Raw genomic sequence first — 23139 nt, 5'->3', positions numbered from 1 at the left:
GTTGGGATGTCGAAGCATGGGCCAAAGCTGTCCTTTCAGCAGCAGAGTGAGATCTGTGTATCTGAAACTTCAGCCCATCTCAGAAAGCCAGCGGCCACACATCTTTCTGAGGGGAAGGGTTGGACTCTCGGGCTCAGACTGGCCCATAAATGAATTGGGAACTGAAGGCACGTCTAATATTATCTCGTACCACGGCACCAGTGGCGGAGGTGGAGCCGGGGGCGGGACAGCCCTTGACAGAGTGGGAATTCCCGGCGGGCGCGGCTGACAGCGGCGGCTGCGCCCCCCGGCCCTCAGCGCCCCTCGCGCTCCCTCACGGCGCGGGCCCCGCCCCTCCCCGGGCCGCGGCGCGAGGAGCCGCGCGCCGCTTCGCGCCTTCAGCCCGCGCGCGCGGGGACCGCCCCCTCCGCCGCCTCCCATTGGCCGCGAGGGGCGCGCTGGGCGGGGCTGGCGGAGCGCGCGGCAGCGCTGAGGGCGCGCGGGGCTCAGGGAACCGGGCCGGGCCGGGCCGAGCCGGGCCGGGCCGAGCCGAGCCGAGCCGAGCCGGGCCGAGCCGGGCCGAGCCGAGCCGAGCCGAGCCGAGCGCCGTACGGGACCTGCCCATGGCCGAGAGGTAGCGGCCGAGCGCGGGGACCCGCAGCTGGGCGGAGACGGCCGGGAGCGCGGGGGAATTGAACTTGCGAACCGCTCCCGGCGCCGGGCGGGGAGAGGCGGGATGGGGCCGTGAGGGTCGGCTGGACCGGGCTCTGAGGGCTGGCGGGGCGGCACCGGCCTCCCTCGGGCTGGGGAGTGCCGGGGGTAGCCGGTGAGGGGAAGCCGCCGCGGTCGAGGCTCTTCACGGCGGGGCCCCGGCGTGGGCTCTGCCCCGGCCGCCCCGCAGCTCCCCCAGGCATCGCTCGGGGACAGGAGAGCGGCAGGTTTGGCCGCTCTACCTCGGGGTTTGGCTATTGGAAACTGAACCTTGAATATCAGTTTTCTAATCAACTTCAGGTAATGGGTAAAAATTTACCTGCTCCATGTTCGAGGTGTTTGTGTGGCAGCGGGAGTTCATGCCTGCAGGGAGATACAAACTTTCTCCCAAGCACAGCGTTTGCAGAACAGTTATAATTAGTTTACTATTGCTTATGGATATGTTGACACAAAATTGAAGCACTAACTGTAATAAACAGCAAGTTGCTTAGTATTTAGAGAGGTTTCCTACACTCTACCCGTACAGAACTAAAAAATCAAAAAAAAAATCCAACCAAACAAAATATTTATAAAAATTGAAGGGGAGTAAAATTTGGTTTCTATTTGAAACTTTGAATTTGAAAAATTGAAGCTTTCCCCCTTTTTGCATGTAGGTTGGCTGTTTTCAAACAGTGCAGTATTCTTTGTAATTAGCCGTTTGTAATTTCAGGTTTCAGAAGAAAGTGGCTGACTCGCCTGATGCGATCCTGAAGAATGGGCTGAACAACAGATACCGTGTGCTGGAGGTCAGCGTGATCCAGAGGAATGGAAGTGACCCTGAGAAACACTTGACAATTACAGCCTCCCCCTCACTGGAAGATACAGAACTGTGCATCCTTAGGAATGGCTGGTAATCTGCACAGATGTTTGAAAAGAGAATGAATTCTGGATTATTTACTCAATTTTGTTTGTGTTGTCTGTGAGTTGAGTTTTATGGCCTTAAAAGTGATAGGGGATCCTGAAGGAATCTTTGTTTAATGTAATATTATCAGTATGCTAGCATAATGGATATCATCTTGAGAGACCTGATCTCAGGTAATGTGTGTTGAGTGGGCCGTGCTACCTTGCAGTTTTGTCATTGTAAAAATGCCTTTATTCACTCTCAGGATTTCTTTAGGTCAACTCCTTAAAAGGACCCAACCCAGCATTTCAAAGAATGTTGAATCTGCTCTGTTAGTGTGTTATTTCTGATGCATTGTCTGTCATTTGCAAACACTGATTGTGTGGATGTATTCCCTTGCAGGGAGTCTGTCCCCGTGGTTCCAGGGGACATTGTTCATTTGGAAGGGGAGTGCAGCTCTGGCACGTGGGTGATCAGTGCCCAGAGTGGGTACCTGGTGCTGTACCCAGACCTGCTGCTGTCGGGCACCACCATCTCCAGCAGCATCCGCTGCATGAGGAGGGCAGTGCTGAGTGAACGCTTCAGGGTGAGTGCTCATTCCACACTGCCTGGGAGCTCCTGTTCCCCTGGCACTGCTGCCTTAGCTCAGTGTTAAATCTGGCTCTTGGAAATGGCATTATTAGCAATTCATAATGTTCACAACACAGAATCTTTTGGGGTGGACACTGTCTCTGGTTGAGCTTCTCTTGTCTTTTTGAGAATTGCACCTGAAATAATGCAGTGCTCTTTAATGCAGCTACTAGGCTAAAGAAATGGTCTTTCCACTTATAATTCTGTTAATTTTTTTAATAATCTCTTGCCACATTTTGTGTGGATATGAATCCTTTGTGAGGGATATGCTTCTTGCCATCCATATGAAAATATAACCATACTTGGTCAAGTTAACAGCTTCTGAAAAATGTGGCTAATTCAGTTAATAATTGGTGTGGGCTAACTCTGGAGTCTGAATCCAGCTGCTGTATCTTGGAAAGAGGACAAGTGGTAGTATCCTTGCTGATGTATGAGAGATATTTGTGGTAGTATCCTTGCTGATACATGAGAGATATTTGTGGTAGTATCCTTGCTGATGTATGAGAGATATGCTGATAAATAGAGAAGCAACAGCTGCCGGTCTCAGCTGATGAAAACTTCCAGACATGATAGGAATATAAACCCTAATTAATAAGGACATTTTAATGGAGTGGTAAACAGCCTGGCTGGGAACCTGTGACTGGAACAAGAAAGTTAAGAACAGGAGATTAAGACCATGAAATGGTCTTCAATCCTTTATTAGAGGAGTAAGGGGGATAAAATAATTGCTGGGACAATGCACAGGGTCCTGACTGGGATAGCACCTGTTGTGAATGGAATCCACTGGTCTGTGAGAGATCCATAATACCACAGTGTTTAGGTTCCCAGCTGTTTGGTAGTGACTCATGGAAGGTCATTTACTACCACTTTCAGTTCTTGTGAGTCTCCAGAGCCCAGCCCTGCTGATGGGTTCTGAGCCATCTTGGTGACACATGGGATGATTTTGCTGTTTTAGCTGACAGGAAACTGCTTCATGCAAGAAATCTGTGTAAGATTCCAAAGGTATGTATTTTCATTAGGAAATGCCTGCAGGCAGAGTTTTCTCAAAATTGATTTTAATCTGTGCTTTTTTTCTTGCCTGCCAATCACATAGAGATTGTATCCTGACATTGTCAGGCTTGGGATAAAGCAATAGGTGAGACCCACTTCAATTCAGCTGCTCTCACAGGCAGGTTTGGCCAGATAATCATGAGTGAGGTGAAAGCTGTCATGATCTTGTAGCTAAATAATGCAGGCCATGATGTGCAGCAAAGCAAACCCAGAAATTTGCCAGGGAAGCTGGCATGAAATGGGCACAAATCTTCAGCTCTGGTGACATCCCTTCTGTTGCAGGGCGCCGAGCCGGGCTCACCCCAAATGCTCATTGGGACAATTCTTCATGACATCTTCCAGCAGTCAGTCACCAATGACCTGACACAAGAAAAGGTGCAAGAACTAGCAAATAAAATTGTGTATGGACAAAAGTACCTCAAGGAAATGTAAGTGGCATTGCAGCATTACAGTACTCATTACAGTGAACAGAAGAGCGAGGATATTTGAGCTGCTGACCAAAGTAGCAGTTTCTGTGGTTCTGAGCAAGACTAAAAATCATTATGTGTGGAAGACAGGGCAGGAACACTTTGAAGCAGCAATTTAAGTTGTACTTTAAAAATTGTAGCACTGGTATCAGGAGAGTGTTCTGCCAAATGACTTTGCTTAATGGAAATTAGGGATCTTTTAATAAGATAATTCCCCATTTGATAGCTTAATTTTATTTGCCTTCCCTGCTGAGCAACTTCTGTATATCTGAGCTACTCTTTTGCAGCAACTGTATGTGGCAGGGTTTTTTTTGCTTTCAGGCCAAGCAGGTTGCAGTGTTTGTGTCTGTAACATTAGATTTCCAGGCATCTCCCAAAGCTGATTTGAATGGGACAAATAGTTAATTATGATCCTCAGCAATGAACCTGGAACCTTGTGACTGACCAAGAACTGTTAATTTCATATCTTTATCAGGTTACTTAAAGTCTCAGTTGTCAGAAGACCTTTAACTTATTTTCTCAGCAGAGCTAATAGAAATGCTAGGCAATGCTTAGTATTTCCCTCAGAAAGTGGGAAGATGAATGCCTGGTAGTTTTAACATTTTACTGCAGGCTTGATTAAAATACATTCTACTCATGTAAATTAAAAATCATTATATATAGACTGTTTTAAATTGTATGTTGGGCAATATCAGTGTCTGTTGACCCCAGATGAGTCAGAAGTTAAAGTTGTAGTGGCAAGATTTATTACTCTTAGTTCTGTTATGAAGATAATATTTTGAATTGTGCCTGCTGAAATGCCTTTATGTCCCTCTGGGCCTGCATGAAACTGTTAATTTGCAATTCCTTTTTACATATGTTGGCTACTGTTTTTTGGGATTGAAAAATAAGTTGCATAAGTCTGCTGCCTGTGGTCATTTGCACTCCTATGAACCTTTTTGTGCAAAATCCACTCTGTTGCTGTAGAATAATGACATTATTTCCAGTGGTTGCCAGCACTGAATTATCTAATGCCACACAATTACATTCAGTGTCATGTTCTGTCAAAATGCATGTAAGGAGGAGATGAGGATATCCAGACTAAAAACAAATGGTCTTTTAATTTGTTTATTCAACATTGCATGACTTGTAGGAATAGCCATATTTAAATGCATGAGTCTGGTGCTCCTTTCCTGCAGTCAAACTGTTCATTTTGTTTCATCACATCTGCCACACTGATGCTCTCACTGTGCTGTACCTGTTGTTTCAAAGGTTACACCAGAAATGGATCTTCTGGTATAGTATATCTCTTTTAATAGATGTTCAGTTAATAGTTTTATGAATTGAGTTGAACCTCTATGAAACTGTTGTTATCTACAGTTTATAGATATTTATAAGAACTTGACAGTTACCTCCAATGATCTTGTTGCTACTTAAGGCAAGTCTCTTTAGTGCCAACAGCAGATTTAATACTTTGTTTCCTTCATGTGCATGTCTTTTTTTTTTTTAGGTATCTCTTAAATGTGAAACAAGCACAGATAATGCAAGAAATAGAAGAATATTTGCCATCATTTTTTAAGTGGGCAGAAGACTTCATGCACAATCCAGCAAACCAAAACAAAATGCAACTAAAACTGTAAGAAGCCAGAATTAAGTTTTAAACCCTTCTATGTTGTCTATCTTGTTTAGTTCACTTGAAATGTTTAGAACTCCTTATGCACATCTGTTGGGTGATTCATGGCCTCACTGACTGTAGAGCTGCCCTTGTGCTGCATGTTTAGCTGCCTTGGTGAGTACTGGGCAGGACATGAAGCCTGAGGGGGAGCTGACTTCAAAATCTTTAAATCCTTGTGAGCAGCGTGGTACAAACCAGAGCTTTTAGTGAGCAGAAGAGCAAGGATATTTGAGCTGCTGACCAAAGCAGGAGTTACTGTAGTTCTGAGCAAGACTAAAAATCAGAATGTGAAACTATTAATGAAATTAAGTTCTTGACTAATAACAGATTCCTTTGGTGAAATGATGATTTTACTCAAATGCTGCTGAGCTCTTCTTGTCCATGGCTTCTTGCTGTTAATTGTAGTAAGCATAGGGTGGTAAAGTTTCAGTGAAATGGCAGCTCTGAGCAAAACCTGTATGCTACTCTCACGTGTATGACGGAGTGTGGTTATTGAGAAAAGACCAAAAACTATTAAAAACAGTTTAAAGTCTCATTTTAACTTTGAAATTTAGGTGAATAGCAAAACTAACTGAAGTTAGTTTCTGATATGTTGCTTCCTCTGTTAATGGGAAGAGTAGTTTGAGTGAGACTTAATGCATTTTATTTCTCAAGTTAGTGCCTAAAGGGCACTTGTAATGCAGAAATATTATATATTTAGTTGCAACACATTTTAATGTTTAAATATTAATAATAAAGGGAAATTGTTAATTTCTGGCTTAATTTTCTTCCTAGGTCAAATGGTGGAAAAACAGAAGATGTATCTTCTAAGATAGAGGTTGTAGATATCTTGGACATTGAAGAGAATATCTGGTCTCCCAGGTTTGGGCTAAAGGGCAAGATTGATGTTACAGCCAGGGTGAAAATCCACTGCCAGTCTGGAGTACAGTCTCGGGTAATGCCTTTGGAGCTCAAGTCTGGCAAGGAATCCAACTCCATTGAGCACAGAAGTCAGGTACAGGCACCAAATGCCTCATTTCACTGTCAGTGCTCTGTGCTCTTTTTTGTTAGGTGACCTATTTTGTCTTATGAGTATAAAACACTTTGTATGTGTTATAATCTAAATTCGTGGCTAGCTCATGCCCAAAGCTGCTGGTATAAAATTAAAGTGAACTTAGTAGTAAGAAGTGTATACATTTACCACCTTCAAGCACACTTATGGGTTTTTTATCCTGAAATGTCTGTTCTTTAGTCTCTTCTGACTACATCAAATATGAGGTTGAAGCAAACTGTTTCAGGAGCTGGAGTTATACATATTTCCATATAGCTGGCCTGATTTAGAAATGTGGTAGCCTTGATAAAAGGTTTTAAAGATGCCTTTTAATTTAAATCCTTGGTAAAGTTACTACTTGCAGCTTCTAGAAGACTTGTGATAATAATGGCTGTTTAGCCATATAAATTGTGGAATAACTAAATACAGTTTAGAATGTGTTTTGTTTTTAATGCTGGGCTGGTTTTGACTGGGGTTAGCAATGGTTTTCCTGACAGGAGATAAGTGTGGGCTGTATTTTGGGTTTGTGCTGAGCACAGGTTGATAACACAGGGATGTTGCTGTTGGGGCTGGGCAGGGCTCACACAGAGCCAAGGCCTTTCCTGGGGGGGATGGGAAGTGAGGGGACACAGCCAGGACAGGGGACCCCAGGGATCAAAGGGGTGTCCCAGACCATGTGGCTGCTCATCACACTCACTGTCTAGGGTGGGGGAAAGGAGGAGGAAGGGTGGGGGCACTGCAAGGTTTGGGGTGATGGAGTTTTGCCTTCCCAAGGCACCATTCCATGGGATGGGCCCTGCTCTCCTGGGGGTGGTTGAACACCTGCCCAACCACGGGAAGCTGTGAATGAATTCCTTGTTTTGCTTTGCCTGCATGTGTGGCTTTTCTTTTCCATCTTAAACTGTCCTTATCTCAACCCTCAGCAAGGGTGGGGAGGTGAGTGAGCAGCTGTGTGGTGCTTGGGGTTAAACCACAGCACTATACTGGAATAATGTGCATTGCAGTATGTAAATATGTATTTCTGGATAATGCTTGCAGGTTATTCTGTACACATTGCTGAGTTTGGAGCGGAGAGTGGATCCTGAAGCTGGATTTCTCCTTTATCTGAGAACTGGTACAATGTATCCTGTGTCTGGGGCTCGCATGGACCGGAGAGGTGAAGTTGTTCCCCTTCTCTGGAAACCATCATTCTCTTCAATATTACTAACATCTTTCTGGATAACTGTAAAGTTTACTCTTATGAAAATAGCTGTACTTGAGGATACTTCACTTGTTCTAATACTTGGGGATACTTCACTCATTACTAACATTTATGTTAAAAATTCAGTTGTTTTATTAATATGGTGCAAGGACTTTGTGAATAATGAGTTCTTAGTTGACTAAAAAGTTGATAGCTAATTACTTTTGAGGTAGAAATTGTTACAAGCAAAACCATCAGTTTAGTTTATCCTTTTCTTGACAGAATTAATGAAGTTGAGAAATCATGTGGCCTTCTACTTGACACACAGTACCTATAAATCTGATGTGGGAAGGCAGAATTCACAGCTTGCTGCTTTGCCTCCTGTGATTGATGACAGTCAAACATGTAAATATTGTTCCCAAATGCACAACTGCTTTCTGTACAGCAGGTAAAAAAAAGTCTGACCAATGTTTTTAAATGAGATTGAATAATTGTATCTTTTGATATAATAATTTCATCTTTGTGATTGACAGTTTTGTATATATTGAATAATTTTCTACCCCAAAAGAATCTTCCATAGATTTCTCTACAACTTTTATGGTTCAGCTCCTGATTTCACAGAGACTTAATATGTTTGCTCAGGTACACTTTTTGCAAGACAAAATCTGAGATAAGTCTCAACAAAATACTTGATGACAATAACAGATCTCTTTAAAAAGCTATATATTCCTGCAGCTCTCTGCAAGAGGCAATCTCTGGGCCTGAGTTCTGGCTGGAGAGCCACTTTTTCAGGTTCACTCTGTAGAAGATTGTTTCCCTGTAGGGTATGACACAAGTAAGACATTGATACTACTCTGCTGAAGTGTTATTCCATCTCCTGGTCAACACAAGTAGTGAGCAAATATTCCATAAAATTTCACACAAAGTTATTGTATTGTTTTAACTGCTGTTACAAGTTTTAGTCTCTATGCTGCACAAAAAACAACCAGAATTGTATGTGGAAGAGATCAAATGAGGTTTGTTAGAAAAAGAGAGCCTTGGGGGTGGTCTTGTGGAAATAGAATGCCTGATTGTTTTTAAAATTAGAGAGGTCCAAGTGTTGAGAGAGCTTTGTGGGGATCCCTGATATGTTTCTGTGAAATCCTGCTTCTAATACTCATTTGTTGCAGCAGCAGGATATAGCTGGAGAGCTATTTACTTCTGAAGAAGCTTTTGTCTCTCTGGTTGTGTTTTGAATGTATGATTTGGTATAATGTCTATTGATATTTAGTTTTGAAAAAAATTACTTGAAATTTGCTTGTGTATTAACTATTAAATCCCCATTGCTTAGCTAAATATCAAAATAGTATATTACAATAAAAGGAGTAAAAGGTAAACTCTGTAAATGTATATGTTACTATCTTTGAAATGCCTTTATTTGGTCTTTGATTACCTTACTGCCCTTCAAAATGATGGAGATAATGTGAAGTTACTCACACAAGATTATGCATCTGAACAAGGGATGCAGATTCTACTTTATTCAAGTAATGATAAATTAATCTGTCTGGGATGTTACATTGGGTATTTGGATTGTTGCTATGTACAGATGGGCTTGCAGGTGAAAAAGGATGCAGGCTGAGCCTCTCTGTGGCTGGTTCTGTCCCTAGGGCTGTGGAGCAGAAGATGGCCAGTGTGGCCTTTCCTCCTGCTTTGGTGCCTGTCATTGACAGAGAGACCCAGCACCTGAAACCCTCCCACCTGGAGTATTTCAGCCTCTGGTATCTGATGTTAACCTTGGAGCTGCAAAGTGGAGAGCATAAAAAGGGATATAAAAATATATGGATGACACCTTCTTTGGAAAGGTAAGTTTAATTTCTAAGCTCATGCCAATGATGCTTCCTTCCTTCCTTTTGTTTGTGTTGTATTTTGGTTTTGATTGTTGCTTGTGGGTGGTATGGTTTTTTAACTTATGGGGTTTTATTCTTAATAGTTCTCTTACAGAGAGGATCTTAATATTAAAATATCTCTTTTTTGAATACCTTCAGAGAGAAGGCTGGAGATTGTGTTGGAAACATGACCAGAGTTGATGAAGTCCATGAAGTTTCTGAGGGACAGTATCTACATTTTTTCCAGCGTAGAAATGGTGCCATACCTGGGACAAACCTGTTGGTTGGTGATCGAGTGGTTGTGAGTGGAGAGGAAAAGGGTTTGCTTGGTTTGGCTACTGGCTATGTTAGAGAAGTCAGTGGAACAAAAGTCTCCTGTTTGCTGGGCAGGTAATAGGATAAAAAGAAAAGTATCTGTTTGCAAACACTCTGGCACTGCCTTGAGGAAGGGTGCTGCTAGGTGTCCAAAAAGCTGTGACATGTCCTGACTCTTCCTACTGGTGATGCCTCAGGGTTTAGCTTTTATATTTCTCAGATTCTGTGCTCCTTTAGTGTGTAAGTCTAGGCTTCATATTAAGGGATGCTGAGCTCTCTGCACAGAGTAGGGAGGCAAAACAATTCCTTCTCTAACTGGGGACCAAGGACAAGTGATCCAAATCTCAGGCCCAAAAGTGCAAACAACTGGACTGAAGAGGGAAAAACAAGATTGATGGGACTGCCTGGGCTAAAGCTGGAATTGGACAATGAACTGCAATGTGCAAATGGAGCAGAACTTAGGAGAGACCCATGACTGGGTGTCCATTTTGTGACCATTTTGGCTCATTTTGGGTGCAGCCCTGGCTGGGCTCTTGTGCTGCCCAAGGTGCATCCGTTGAGATCCTTTTAATAAATTCCTACTTTACTCTTGAGCTCTATCTAGTCTCTGTTCCAGGCCAGCCTTCACAAGGCCTCACTGGCTTTGGAGTAGTACCCTCAGAAATTCTCTTGTCTTGATTGGAACTGCCAGTACCTGGTATATATGCCTGTCTATTTACCCAGGTGGTTTGAATAAAAGCACATTATTACTCTATTGACTTCCATCTCTAGCATGAATCTATATGGATACAGTGAGGACTGTGTTAATAGTAAATTTCATTGTTCAGTCTATATTGTGTTTAAGTTTGGCTTATGTTTTATTGCCCCTCATTGGGATCATGCTTTCTTTAGATCAGTTAATAGTGTATTTCAATCAGCTGTTGCTTCACTCTGGGATCTCTGGAAGATATCATTTAACATGTAGTAATGAGTCTCTAATCAACATACAGCTGGTAAACAAAATTATTTCATCCATGTTCTTGTCATCCTTCAGGGATTTGTCAAACCTCCCCAAGAACACTGTATTTAGGTTGGATCATGATGAAGGAGATGTTGGTACAGGAGTCCCTTTTAAAAATCTTTCTAAATTGATGAAAGATTGCCCAGTCAGGTATGAAAAATCGACTTAATTTCACACTTTCAATATTTTCAGATGAAGTTTCTCAACTGGTAACTGTTATTTGAACTCAGTTTTGTCTTGTTTTTATCCACAGTGAAAGGCTCCGCAACCTGATCATTGACTTCCAGAAACCGTGTTTTATTCAGCACTTGAGCTCTGTCCTTCCTCCTGAAGCAAAGGAAACTGTTGCAAATATTTTAAAGGGTACAAAATTACTTTCCCCAAAATGCTCTGCTTAGTAGTATGTTTCTACAGCCAAAGTATTTATCATGCTATAAATGTAAGGAGTTTTTCCTCCTTGGGGGTCCTGTGATAGTTCTCAGCTTAAAAATTAAAACCAGGTTCTTACCTTGCATGTCTTCCAGCTAGCTGAAGGCTCATTTAATCACAGGAAGACCTGATCAGATCCTTGTTCACAACTTTATTTTACTAGAGGCTGCAGTGTGCAGTTGCAGACAGAGGGCCATGTGATTCCCTCTGTAACCTTTACAGGAGGAAGGGACAGAGACAGCTCTTGGGATGGAGGGAGAGGAAGGAGATGGGCTTTGGTGGAAACGTTCACTTGTGTAATCAATCACTCTTGCTAACTTGTTGACAAGTGTCAACATAGTGTCATGCTTTGTGGCATTTATTTAAAAACAAAACTAGTTTAGGTATGAGGCAGCATCTTGTATTTGGTGGAAATATTTCCTTGTGCTCTGACAGAGCTGCCTGTGAAAACATAAATTTAACTGAGTTGTCTTAGAGTTCTTAGAGTAAACTGAATTTTCTATAAAAACTCAATTTGAAGTTTTACTTTGCTTGAGCTTTGCTTAGTCCAAATAGCTGAAATGTGCTGCTTGTTTGCATCAGGCTAGGGCAAACCAGCTCTGCTGGGATGTTTGTTCTAAACAACATGTATGTGCAGCTCATCAGCCCTTGCTGTGAGCTGTGTGTTTGGATGTGAAAGTGGTATGATCAAACACAAATGCCCAGACACAATATGTGGAGGTGGTCAATTAAGATATTAGAAAAAAAAGTCACAAAAGTCTAAAAATAAAAATGTTTTCAGTGACTTATTTTTAGGACCATAGTGAAGAGCTTCTACTACTTATCTTGTGTATTATGTTTAATGTCATATCTTCATTAAAACCTACAGACTTTGCTCAGTTCTTGTCTCTATTAAGGGCTTTAGTGAAGGAGGAAATAACAATTTTGCTGTGACTTTAGTAATTATTACAGTTTTGCTGAAGTGTAATAATTCAATTTTGCTTTTTCTTCTGAAAGGTCTAAATAAGCCTCAGAAACAGGCAATGAAACAAGTGCTACTTTCAAAAGACTACACCCTTATTGTGGGTATGCCTGGAACAGGAAAAACGACTACAATATGTGCTCTAGTAAGATCATGTACCTTGGAGTTTAATTTTTTTTGTGAGATTTAGAGGATAGAATTAAACCAACTCTGTAGTGTCAGGGCTTCATCTGACAGTGTCTGTATAACTTCAAGGAAGAAAACACACTTCTTTTTGCTTAACCTATATTGGGTAGAACTAAAATTGGATTTTGTGGAGTAGGATGGTCAATTGCTTGTGTAGGAATGTATGTGGGAGGGAGGAGATTGAAGTGTGATATTTAATCATTTCTGTGATGCTTTAGTGTTAAAATTCCTTGGCTCTAAATATCAGCAAGTCTTCAAATCCTGAGTTATAGCTCAAAAGAGGAAGTAGCCAGTAGTACTGGCTTGAGCAGCCACTGTGGATTGCATGAACCTGTGGGGCTGCATCTATGTGCAGTCTGCTACCATCTCCTCTAGCTGGTGCTTCTCTTCTCCCAGGAGAGAGCTGTAGGAGCATACTGCCTTCAGGCTGTGGGCTGAGGGAGGTTTTCATCAAAGAGCAGAGTTAACCTGCTTCCATTTGCCATCAGCTCGTGGAAGGAGGAGGCTGGAGAGCTGCTGCTGTCTTCAGACCAGCCCATTGCCCTGAATCCAGGGGCTGCATTGCCATGGGGAGCAGTGCTGTGGGAACAGAGGCTGCATGGCTGCTGCTGTCTTCAGACCAGCCAGGGGCTGCATTGCCAAGGGGAACAGTGCTGTGGGAACAGAGGCTGCATGGCTGCTGCTGTCTTCAGACCAGCCCATTGCCCTGAATCCAGGGGCTGCATTGCCATGGGGAGCAGTGCTGTGGGAACAGAGGCTGCATGGCTGCTGCTGTCTTCAGACCAGCCAGGGGCTGCATTGCCATGGGGAGCAGTGCTGTGGGAACAGAGGCTGCATGGCTGCTGCTTACCCTGGGGATCTTGGAGTGCAGTTCCTTGGGAGTGCACATCCAGGTTTTGGCTCTGTGTGAGCAGCCTTGTGAGCCTGCTGGCCGTGGGAGCCCTCAGGACTGCTGCCCACATTGTCAACTGACACATCTGGCCAGAGAGACTGATACAGACCAGGTCATGTTTATTATTGGCTCCCTCCAAAACCCTTTGTGCTTTTCCCCTTAGCAAACCTGGGATTGTTGATTCTTGCAGATGAATCCTTTTCTGCTTCTCCTTAACAGCTTCTCCTTTTCTTTCCCTTTGCCACTCATTAGGTGAGAATTCTTTCTGCTTGTGGCTTTAGTGTCCTTCTGACCAGTTTTACACACACAGCTGTGGACAATGTCCTGCTGAAGTTGGCCAAATTCAAAGTTGGTTTCTTGCGCTTGGGGCGAGCTCAGAAGGTTCACCCAGATATTCAGAAATATACAGAAGAAGAAATCTGCAGGTCCAGATCAATTAAGTCTGTAACAGACTTGGAAGAGGTCTATAATAGTCAGGTGAGAAAAATGGTTTCTTGCTAGTCCTTCAAATTATTAAAGATAATTACGTTAGTATTTTGTTTGGATGCTGCAGAGAAGGAACCCATCCCAGGGGTGTGCACTGCTGTAAGAAATCTGGGCTGAAAGAGATACTCAACCTCTGCATTGTTTCAATTTCTTTATAGCCAGTAATGACCTACATTAAGTCTGCAAGTTGAGAAGCTTTGTTTATGTCCACACAAAGTAACTCATCATTGTAAGTAATAAGCCCCAAAGACTCCACTGCTTTTCTCTGACAGAGGTTTTGTGAATGGGCTGCTGCAGCCTCCTTTAGCACTATTTACATTCTGCTGCTGTTTGTCCCTTCTCCCTCCCACTGGTGCTCCTTGTGCCATCAGTACAATCAGCAGATGGGGGAGAGGAAGTGGAATGCTGTGGAGCTGACCTGGCCAAACCCCTATTTCTGATTATTTCTTAATATTTCTTTTTAGTGCTGTCTGTGTGAATGTTAATGCAAACCATAACGGGAGCTGGGTCATACAAATCAGTGGCAGCTTTAAATTAAATTCACTGAAAGAATAAAGTTTGATGGGAGTTGGAGTAAATGCCAGCTTCACAAAAGCTGCCATTTACTTTTTATTGATAAGTATTGCTGGGGGAAGACTGAAGTCATAAGGGAAATGAATTGACATTTCTTATTTTGGTCATTTTGTGTTGCAGTGGAAGCACAGTGGTGGGGAGAACTGTGCTGCTGTTGTTGTTTTATCTTTTCTTCAGTCTTGAAAAAAAACCCCAAACCACCTGATTTTTCACTGTAGTCATTTCAGCACACTCCATGAATTGTCCATGAATAGAACCTGGCATCACTCTGAACACATGACAGGAACAAGTTGTTTGCTACAGTCTGCTCTAAAGCTGGTTTTGTTTGTCACTTGCAATTGATACAAGAATGTGTCAGGCCAATATATATCTAAGCGATGTTGGTCTGATTTCAAGGATAAATAATTTGATTTCTGTGATTTTACAGTTTAGTTCAGTTTAATGGGAAATATTTTTTCTTTTAATGTGGAGAATACAGTGCTAAAGGATATAAAATGTACCTTATCCTTGAAGTGTGTCTCAATTTTCAGCCAGTGGTAGCAACATCTTGCATGGGAGTAAATCACCCCATCTTTACTCTGAAGCAATTTGACTTCTGCATTGTTGATGAAGCTTCCCAAATCAGCCAGCTCGTGTGCCTGGGCCCACTGTTCTGCTCCAAAAGGTTTGTGCTGGTGGGGGATCATCAGCAGCTGCCTCCACTTGTGCTGAATGCAGAAGCCAGGTAAGATAAAATGCTGCTGGACAGTTCCTAGTCACAGGTTCTGGGAAGGCTCTTGCAGTGTTCTGATTGACACATTTTGATTTTTTGTCTTTGTATTGTAACAGAGATCTTGGCATGAGTGAAAGCTTATTTAAAAGGCTGGAACAAAACCAAAATGCTGTTGTCCAATTAACTGTGCAATACAGAATGAATAGGTACTTTCAACATTTATTTACTAAAATGTGTTCTTGATGTGGGATTGAAATGGAGAGATTTCTATGCCTTTTCTTGTTTTTTTAACTCTTTAGTAAGATTATGTCATTGAGTAACATGCTGGTATATGAAGGCAAACTGGAATGTGGTTCAGAGAAGGTGTCAAATGCCACTGTTAACTTGCCCAACCTAAAGAAATTGAAACTGGACCTTGGGGATGCTTCAAAGTCATGGCTGAAAGAAGTTCTTGATCCAGACACACCTGTGTGTTTTCTGAACACAGAGAAGGTAAAGTTCATTTTGCTCTTCCCACATGTAAAACTTCATTCAGCTTAGGTTGGGTAAAACAGGGAACCTCAGAAAGTGTTTTTCCAGCATCATGTGAAGTGTGCAGCACACAAAAACATCCTTGGCATTGTTGGCAGAGCAGGGTGGTACAGCTGCTGCTGGAAACATCACACCTGAGAACAGCTGAAAACTTGAATTCAGATACTGTTTCAGAAAATATTGAATGAACTTTAACTTAGTTCTTCCTGTTCAAAGTGTGCAGCCATACTGGCTGTCCTTGCCAGCAGGGAATGGCCTGATTTCCAGTGGCTGAGGGTCAGTGGTGGCAAAGCTGTGTGCCAGTGGCAGCAAAAACTCCAATTCTCCATGGGGTTTTGCAGATGTTCTATACATTGAAGTATAAGGGATGAATAAACTGGTTTAGGTCCTTTCATGGAAACCCAAAATTTTGCTGGGAAAGTAAAATTCTGGTGCAGATAAAAATTCTGCCAAGAAACTGACTTGCAGGAAAAATGAGGAAGAGTTTAAACACTTGGGGAAAAGATGAATAAATTAGTACCTGTTTGTGGTCTCTCTACTTGTCACTGTAGTTAGTGATTGGATTATGAGTTGAGTCTTTCTTCCTCCTCAACAGGTTTTATGTTGATTCCTATTAACACTGTGTTTTGCCAATAATATAATATAATATAATTTTGCTATAATTATCAACCTCTATGATCTTTTATGCTGACCCTGGTCAGAACTCACCAGTGTTTCTATGCTCTCTGACATTGTACAGGATTCATGGTTTTTCTAACAGTTCGATAGAATCTCTTCAATGACCTAAAAACAAGCAGTATTTATTTTGATGGCTTAGAGAAATTTCTAAAAATGTCTAAACCAAACAGAGACATTTTCCAGGGATGCCTCGACAGCTGCAGTTCCTTTCCCAGCAAGGCAGACAGTTGGTCCCAGGGAAGAGGCCTGTTAATAGGAATCTGGCTGAACCACTGTTTATCTAGTAATCATAGCAAAATTGCTAATGAAAAAGTGGAGTTTCTGTTTCATTTTTTTTCTCTAGAAAGCCCATCTCAAGTGTAAGACAGCTGTCCTCTTCATAGAGCCAGGAGGAAAGTTTTTATTTCCAAAATATTCTAGATTTGTTGAGACATGAGGCTCTAATGCCATTTCTCCTTTTGGACTTCCTGTCAGAACTGCATGTATTGTGGCAGTCATGAAGGGAGAAATGAAAAAAAAAAACCTACTGAACATGACAACAAACAAAACCAGCTTTTATTTCCTTTGACTTCATAGTAGGTTTTTTTCCTCCTGTATTGTTTATAGTGTAACCAAGAAATGCTTATGAAGTAGACTTAGGGGGGAGGGATATAAGCAGAGAGAGAAGGAAGAGGAAAAAACACCATGACAGCACCAGGAAGCTCACAGTTATTATGCTGGCTTTAAAAAAAAAAAAAGAAGAAAAAGCCTCTATTGTTTTCTGCTTAACAATGCAACAAGTTTGTGACAGCTATGGGAAATCTATTTATTTCTTTTCTGCCAACCCCTGTGTCAGTCTGCACTTCTCTGACAGCTTGGGGCTGGTGGTTTGAAAAATGACATCCTTGATTTAGGGCAAGTCTCCTGAGAATTTCTAGGCCCAAGTTGTTTTTGTTGGTGGTTCTGCTGATGTCCTAGGGGAACAGGAGAAATATAAATGTAAGCATGTGTTACCATAAGCATGACACAGCTTTTAGAACTTCTTTCCTGAAATTATTTTAGTGTAGTTTTTAGCTACGCTAATGCCAGTGTGGTGAGAAATTAACTGTGCAGTTCAACAGTGCTCTTCTGCTTGAAGAGAGCTTGAGCACAGGGGGTTTGGAGGCTTCCAAACACATTTCCATTGCTATTGCTGCTACTTCAACTTCAGAGAAGACAGGAATCAAGCAAAGAGAAAAAAATCCCAAACTATGACACTACAGTGACAAGAGTTTGCATCCTGAGCTTGTTGGCCTCATTCATACATGATGTAGAGAATGGGAGGTAATAGTTAAGAAATGGTAAATCCAGTGAATATTTCAAGGTTGGGAGTTTATACTACAATTTAATACTACCATTTTGGATAGTTCCTGCTGTAGCTTTAAATGTAGGCTTTCAGACATTTGAAAAAAATTATCCTTTCTGCCATGGAATGAAGAAAATTCCCTGTAAATAATGCTGTATGGAGAGTGTTAAAGCAGAAGTCCCATGTAAAATATAATTTGCTCTTTTACCTTATCAGCAGGAAAATGTCCATTTTTGGGTTTTTTGATATATGATGTATAATGCTGAACTGTAAAGTCAGAGGATTAAGTTTGGCAGTTTCTGAAGGTGACAAGCTAGTGCTAGAAACTTATTTTGGGGATTGTTCCAATTTGTTTTGCAAATGCAGTATTCTGAAGTTAATTCACAGTACAGACTCTTCTGTTTAGTAAAATTTAGCATTTAACTTTACTTCTTTACTTCATACCATCAGTATAAATCCACATATGACTCAGTGAGCTAGGGACAGAACACAGTACCCCATTACAGACAGCAAAAGTCATTGTTTTCTCTTTGTATTTTCAAAGGTCCCAGCAGCAGAACATGCAGAAAAAGGTGGCATAAGCAATGTGACAGAAGCTAAAATAGTGCTTTTCCTCACATCCTTATTTATTAAGGTATCTTCTACTTTATTACCTGCTTTGGAGGGAAACCTTTAATAGTTTTACATTGCTTTAGTAGTGGTGACTGAATGTGTTGGGTAGCTCTCTTGGGGATAATCTTAAGGATAAATTTAAAGATAAATTGAAGGTTGGTTTCATGTCAGTGTAGTGGGGAGCCTGAGGTCTGCATTCCCTTCCCTGTCCTTGCCTGCTTGGATCTGAGATGCAAAAAAAAACAAACGCTGGATGCCAAATTCTTTTAAGAGATGAGGGAGGGGAGAGGATTTGCCTTTGTTCCTTCTTTCATCCAGAAATCCAGAGCAGGAGCTCCGAGTGTTCACCTCACAGTCTGAAGAAGAAAGAAAAATGAGGATTTCAAGGATATCTGTCTTTGTGCCAAGTTAAGACAAAGCTTGGGAGCTTGCAGTAACTGATGTTTTCTATCTCCTTTAGTTAATATTTGTTACACCTACAGTTCCTTTAGTTTAGATACAATATCTTGCAGCACTGTTTAAAAAAAATTAATTAGAAGAATCTTTCTGACCATACTGACTTTCCCAAGCCAACTGCAGTGACAGAGTTTTTCTCTGCTTTCTTCTTCATTCAGGCTGGCTGTAAGCCCTCAGACATTGGCATCATATCCCCCTACAGACATCAGTTAAAAACCATCACTGACTTGATGGCAAAATGGAAGGAGAACAGAGTGGAAGTGAACACGGTTGACAAATACCAAGGAAGAGATAAAAGTGTCATAATTGTGTCTTTTGTTAGGAGCAGTATTGATGAAAATGTAAGTTGGTCATTTTAACTTTGTTCCTGTCGGGGTCTCTCGCTGGGCACAGTGACCCCGAGATACATTGGAAAGTCTCTTTTCCCAGCCTGGGCTTGAAGAAGGAGTCAGAGCCCTTCATTTCTCAGTCTCAAGGTTGTTTATTGTATCTTATCTATAAAATTCTTTCTCCTGCCCTGCTGAGGTCGGCTCAGCAAGACAGCCCAAGGCACTCTGCTTCCCCCCAGAGCAGTGTTATCTTTTTATAGAAGTTTGTAAATATACATGTAAATATTCATAAACATGTAAATATTGTACATGTAGTTTTATAAAAACTACATGTACAATATTTACAATTACTTCCCAATACCTATCACCTGTGTTAGACACTGAGCTTCTACTCTAAACCAATATAAAAGTGCCAACATCACAGCAGAAGATGGAGGCCAAGAAGAAGAAGAAGAAAGGCTGGACACACCCAGATCCCTCCATCTTGCCCCCCTGAATCCCCATTCTAAAAACCCCAAAATCTCCTTTTTCACCTTGTGATTAATTCACTATCATCCTACTTCATTTGTCATGGCTTGCAGATCTTCATCTAAGGTTGGTAACTTGCTCCATGGGTCATAATCAAACCCACAGGGGCATTTTGGGCTCTGTGCCAGGGTCCCTGAGCCCCCTGGCAGTGTCTGGCTGCTCAGGACAGCCAGAGGGATGTCCTGGGTGCTGACATGTTCCAGTCAATTTCAGTAGTTTAGATGCATTTTGAAGATGAGTGGTTCATGTCCATAAGTTTTTCCTACTTCTGGTTTAAGTAGGGAAAATAAAAGCAAGTGGCATTTCCTTTCCAGCTTGGCACCCTGCTGAAGGACTGGCGCCGCCTGAATGTCGCCATCACCAGAGCCAAGCACAAGCTGGTCATGGTGGGCTGTGTTCCCTCCCTGTGCTGCTATCCTCCCCTGGAGAAGCTCCTCTGCCATTTGCAGTCCCAGGCAATGATATCCTTTTTCTCCATGCTGCTTTGGGAAAGGGGAAAGCTGGGATTGACTCAGGGAGATTTGAGGTGAGAATGGGAAGATCTTTGATTATTTAGGTTATACTTTTAACAGTGATTGGCAGCACAACACAAAATGTGCTGATTAGATTTGCCAGAAGTGTACTTGAGATCAAGCTAGTGGATGTGTTTAGAACCTTCTCTGTCTTCAACAGCAGAAAAAGTCAATGCTCACTTGCAAGTCAACTTGGCCATAATTTTTTGATTTCGAGGCCTGAAGTTTTAATTTTAATGCTTTTGCATTTTTTCCTGTGATCATTTTGAGTTTCTTGGCATCTTAACATTAGTGTGATTTCTTTCTTCCACTCAACACATCTGCTTCATGAATAATCTTGGTGGAAAGGAAAGCAGTGTCACTTTCAGATGACTTGGTAATTTTTTCTTTCTCTCTGGCATTGTACTGAATAAGCTTTAGCTATTACTGTTCCATCTCCTGTTTGAACAGGAAAGAACCTTGTTAGCTGCTTTCTTTGCAAACAGCCATGCATATTCAAATAGGTTTTGTGAAAGCCAAGTGTTAAAATGCTTCCTTAACTTGCTACATCTTGAATCTTCCAGCCGGGGCTCATGAAAGTATCCACAAGTGTAACATCTTATGAGTGGGAAGATGGAAGTTTTACAGGACTTTGTATCTTCTGCTGCTGTTTAATGTAAATTGCTGGGAATTGGGTAATCAGTGCTGATGTGCACTCTTCAGCCTGGAGGCAGCCAAAACAGGAAGCATTCAATTATTTGGAAGTTTCCTTTCAGTAGAATAACAGATATTACTTGAAAAAGCTGATGGTTACAGAACTAAAGCACCAGCTTGTGACAAACCAGAAATATGAAGCACTCTGTTCCTTCCTGTTGGATATTGCTATATTCTCTTACCTTGATGAACAGTTACCTGCACAAGTGACTGGGGAAGCACTTGAGGAGGAAGGGAGTGTAGACCAGTGTTGTACTGAGTCAGTTTTCTGGGCTCTATTTGGTTTTAATAACTTGAAGATGTAGTTTACATACAATAACTCCATTTGTTAGAATTCCTAATTAAGGTGCTGTGTTGTGCTGTTTGGAAAAAAAAACCAGAGAAAACTTCTTCCACTTCTTCAAAACCTCACATTGTCCTTTGAAGTCTACTCCTGCTTTTAAAAATGCTGAAATCTTTTATATTTATATACATAATGTAATTAATCTCTCATGTGAAGATCCCTTGATGACATTTCTAATCTCTTGATTTTGCATACCTCAGGGAGAAATGCGATGCTGATTCACTTCATCCCCTGTTAATAATTTATGTGTTCAGCAGACCAATCTGAAGTGAAATGCTTCATGGTAGAACTCTTGTTTTCAGTTTATCTGACCTGTAGTCTTGAAAACAAAAAGGAAACAAAACTAGACATGCAGCTTGGTGACTAAGAAACTTACATGCCCAGGTTGTATTTTTTTAAAGATGATGGCATATAAACAACAGAAAACACCTTTTACTTGAGAGATCTCTGTTAGTTTCTTTATGCTACCTCATATTTTACACCGAAGAGGCTGAGAAGTTTCTTTCCAAGGCTGCTGGTGGAAACATCAATTTTTTGATTCTTCAGAATCATTAGCATTTGTTTTTTCTTGGATCAATGTCAAGTAGCTGTGTGCATACAGTTGCAGACAAACTTGTTAAATGTGAGCATTTTCACTCTTTTAAACTGCTCCCTAACTTTTTGTAATGTTTGAACTAATAAAAGTTGCTGTTGGTTTCATTAAAGTTGTGTATACTTTGTTAACACTTTGCTTTATACAAGGCAAATACTTAGAACAGTACAACAATAATTTGAAAATCTCCTTTTTCAGGTGAAAATACATGCTTCATCAGCTGTCCCTCTGCTCTGGGTCTTTCAAAAGATGAAAAAAATAGGGTAAAATATGCTCTTTATTATAGTAGTGACAGCAGAATACTTTTTAGAAGAGATTTTCTTTCTGTGTTTAGGATCTGTGTGTAGAAAGCTCTTAAGATTTCATTAATCTGTTCTCTTACACCAAGCAATGCGTATCCAGGAAATGGTTTGCATGCTAATAAAAACTTAATACATAAATTAAAGGTATTGCCATCCCATCATGAAATTGCATGAGAAACAAACAGAAGAATCCACTTACAAAATGCATCCTTCCCTGTCATGTGGTAAAAATTAGACTGAGGAAACTGTGTTTTGCTCTGGTGGTCTCAAACAAAATTGAGATGTGATTCTCTAAAACACTCTGTGTTTCAATGAATATACAGCAGGTGAGCATCTTTTAGCAGTAAAGGATCACTTTTTCTGTGTGCTGCCTTTGAAACAGCTTCCTCATGCAGAGGCAGCCCTTGGTGCTGCTGGAAAACATGCAGATGTTGCTGGGATTCCCAGAAATGAATAAAAAAGGAAGTAAAGGGAGTTGTTTTATGCCAGACTAGCAGGATCAGAGTGTGACTATTTCAGAATTGTTTAATATTTAAATGTATAGGTTCCTTTTTCCTTGTAAGAGGTGGGAAGGGTGGCTGTAAGTGTCTCTGTCACCATGGGCTGTGGTCTGTCCCTTGTCCTTTGGTCTTTCCTTGCAGGCCCAGGCAGTGACACCCTCTGTGCTGTTCAGTGCAGTCTCTGAAGCTGGGCAAGGAAAATAACACACTTTTATTTTACAGGTTGCTGGTTAGCCTTGCCCAAAAAGGTGAGAGGAAAGAATAATTATTAAGCAAAGCATAGAGTAGTGCTTAGGGTGCAGTAAGCATCAGCTGAGATCCCATCTGGACATGACAAATGTGCTTGGTGATAAACAGCTCTGTGAGTTTTGGCTCTTTTCCAGCCAGATTCACATTCCTGGGCTTCTTAAGATTAAACCCCAAAAACTTACATGGTTTTTTTTTTTTTTAATGCTGGTTTCAGTTCCCCAGCACATTACCTTTAAAGGTACTAAACTCACAGATTTTTCTAGAAGAATATTATTTATTCTGATACATGCTACAGAATTATTATCTGGAATAAATGCTAGGGATTGAAGCTTCATGTCACTACAGAAGGGCAGAGAGGCCTCAAGGCTTCCTGGGTCCAAGGCTGCTCTGGCGCTCTTGCCCATCCCAGTGGCTGATGATGCTCTCCGGGCGGGCAGCTGGGGCTGGGGGAGGGGGGGCTGTCGCGATAGGGACGGGGGCGGTGCCCGGG

General features: G+C 41.6%; 1 protein-coding gene across 1 annotated transcript; it reads left to right on the top strand.

The window, feature by feature from the left end:
• Positions 1–533: 533 nt before the first annotated feature.
• Positions 534–19988, top strand: DNA2 (DNA replication helicase/nuclease 2). Its single transcript, XM_036385641.2, has 20 exons — positions 534–613; positions 1400–1579; positions 1973–2156; positions 3533–3678; positions 5207–5332; positions 6146–6365; positions 7440–7557; positions 7864–8029; positions 9228–9422; positions 9606–9836; positions 10795–10911; positions 11015–11124; positions 12187–12296; positions 13482–13706; positions 14819–15012; positions 15117–15206; positions 15300–15492; positions 18078–18167; positions 18760–18942; positions 19773–19988. Exons 1-20 carry the CDS (start codon positions 603–605, stop codon positions 19986–19988), a joined length of 3105 nt encoding a protein of 1034 aa, XP_036241534.2. The 5' UTR covers positions 534–602.
• The last annotated feature ends 3151 nt before the right edge of the window (positions 19989–23139 follow it).

This window comes from Molothrus ater, chromosome 8 (assembly GCF_012460135.2).
Source record: "Molothrus ater isolate BHLD 08-10-18 breed brown headed cowbird chromosome 8, BPBGC_Mater_1.1, whole genome shotgun sequence".
Classification (NCBI taxonomy): domain Eukaryota; kingdom Metazoa; phylum Chordata; class Aves; order Passeriformes; family Icteridae; genus Molothrus; species Molothrus ater.
Note: the sequence above shows the minus strand (reverse complement) of the source record. Positions and strands in the feature narration are given on the sequence as shown.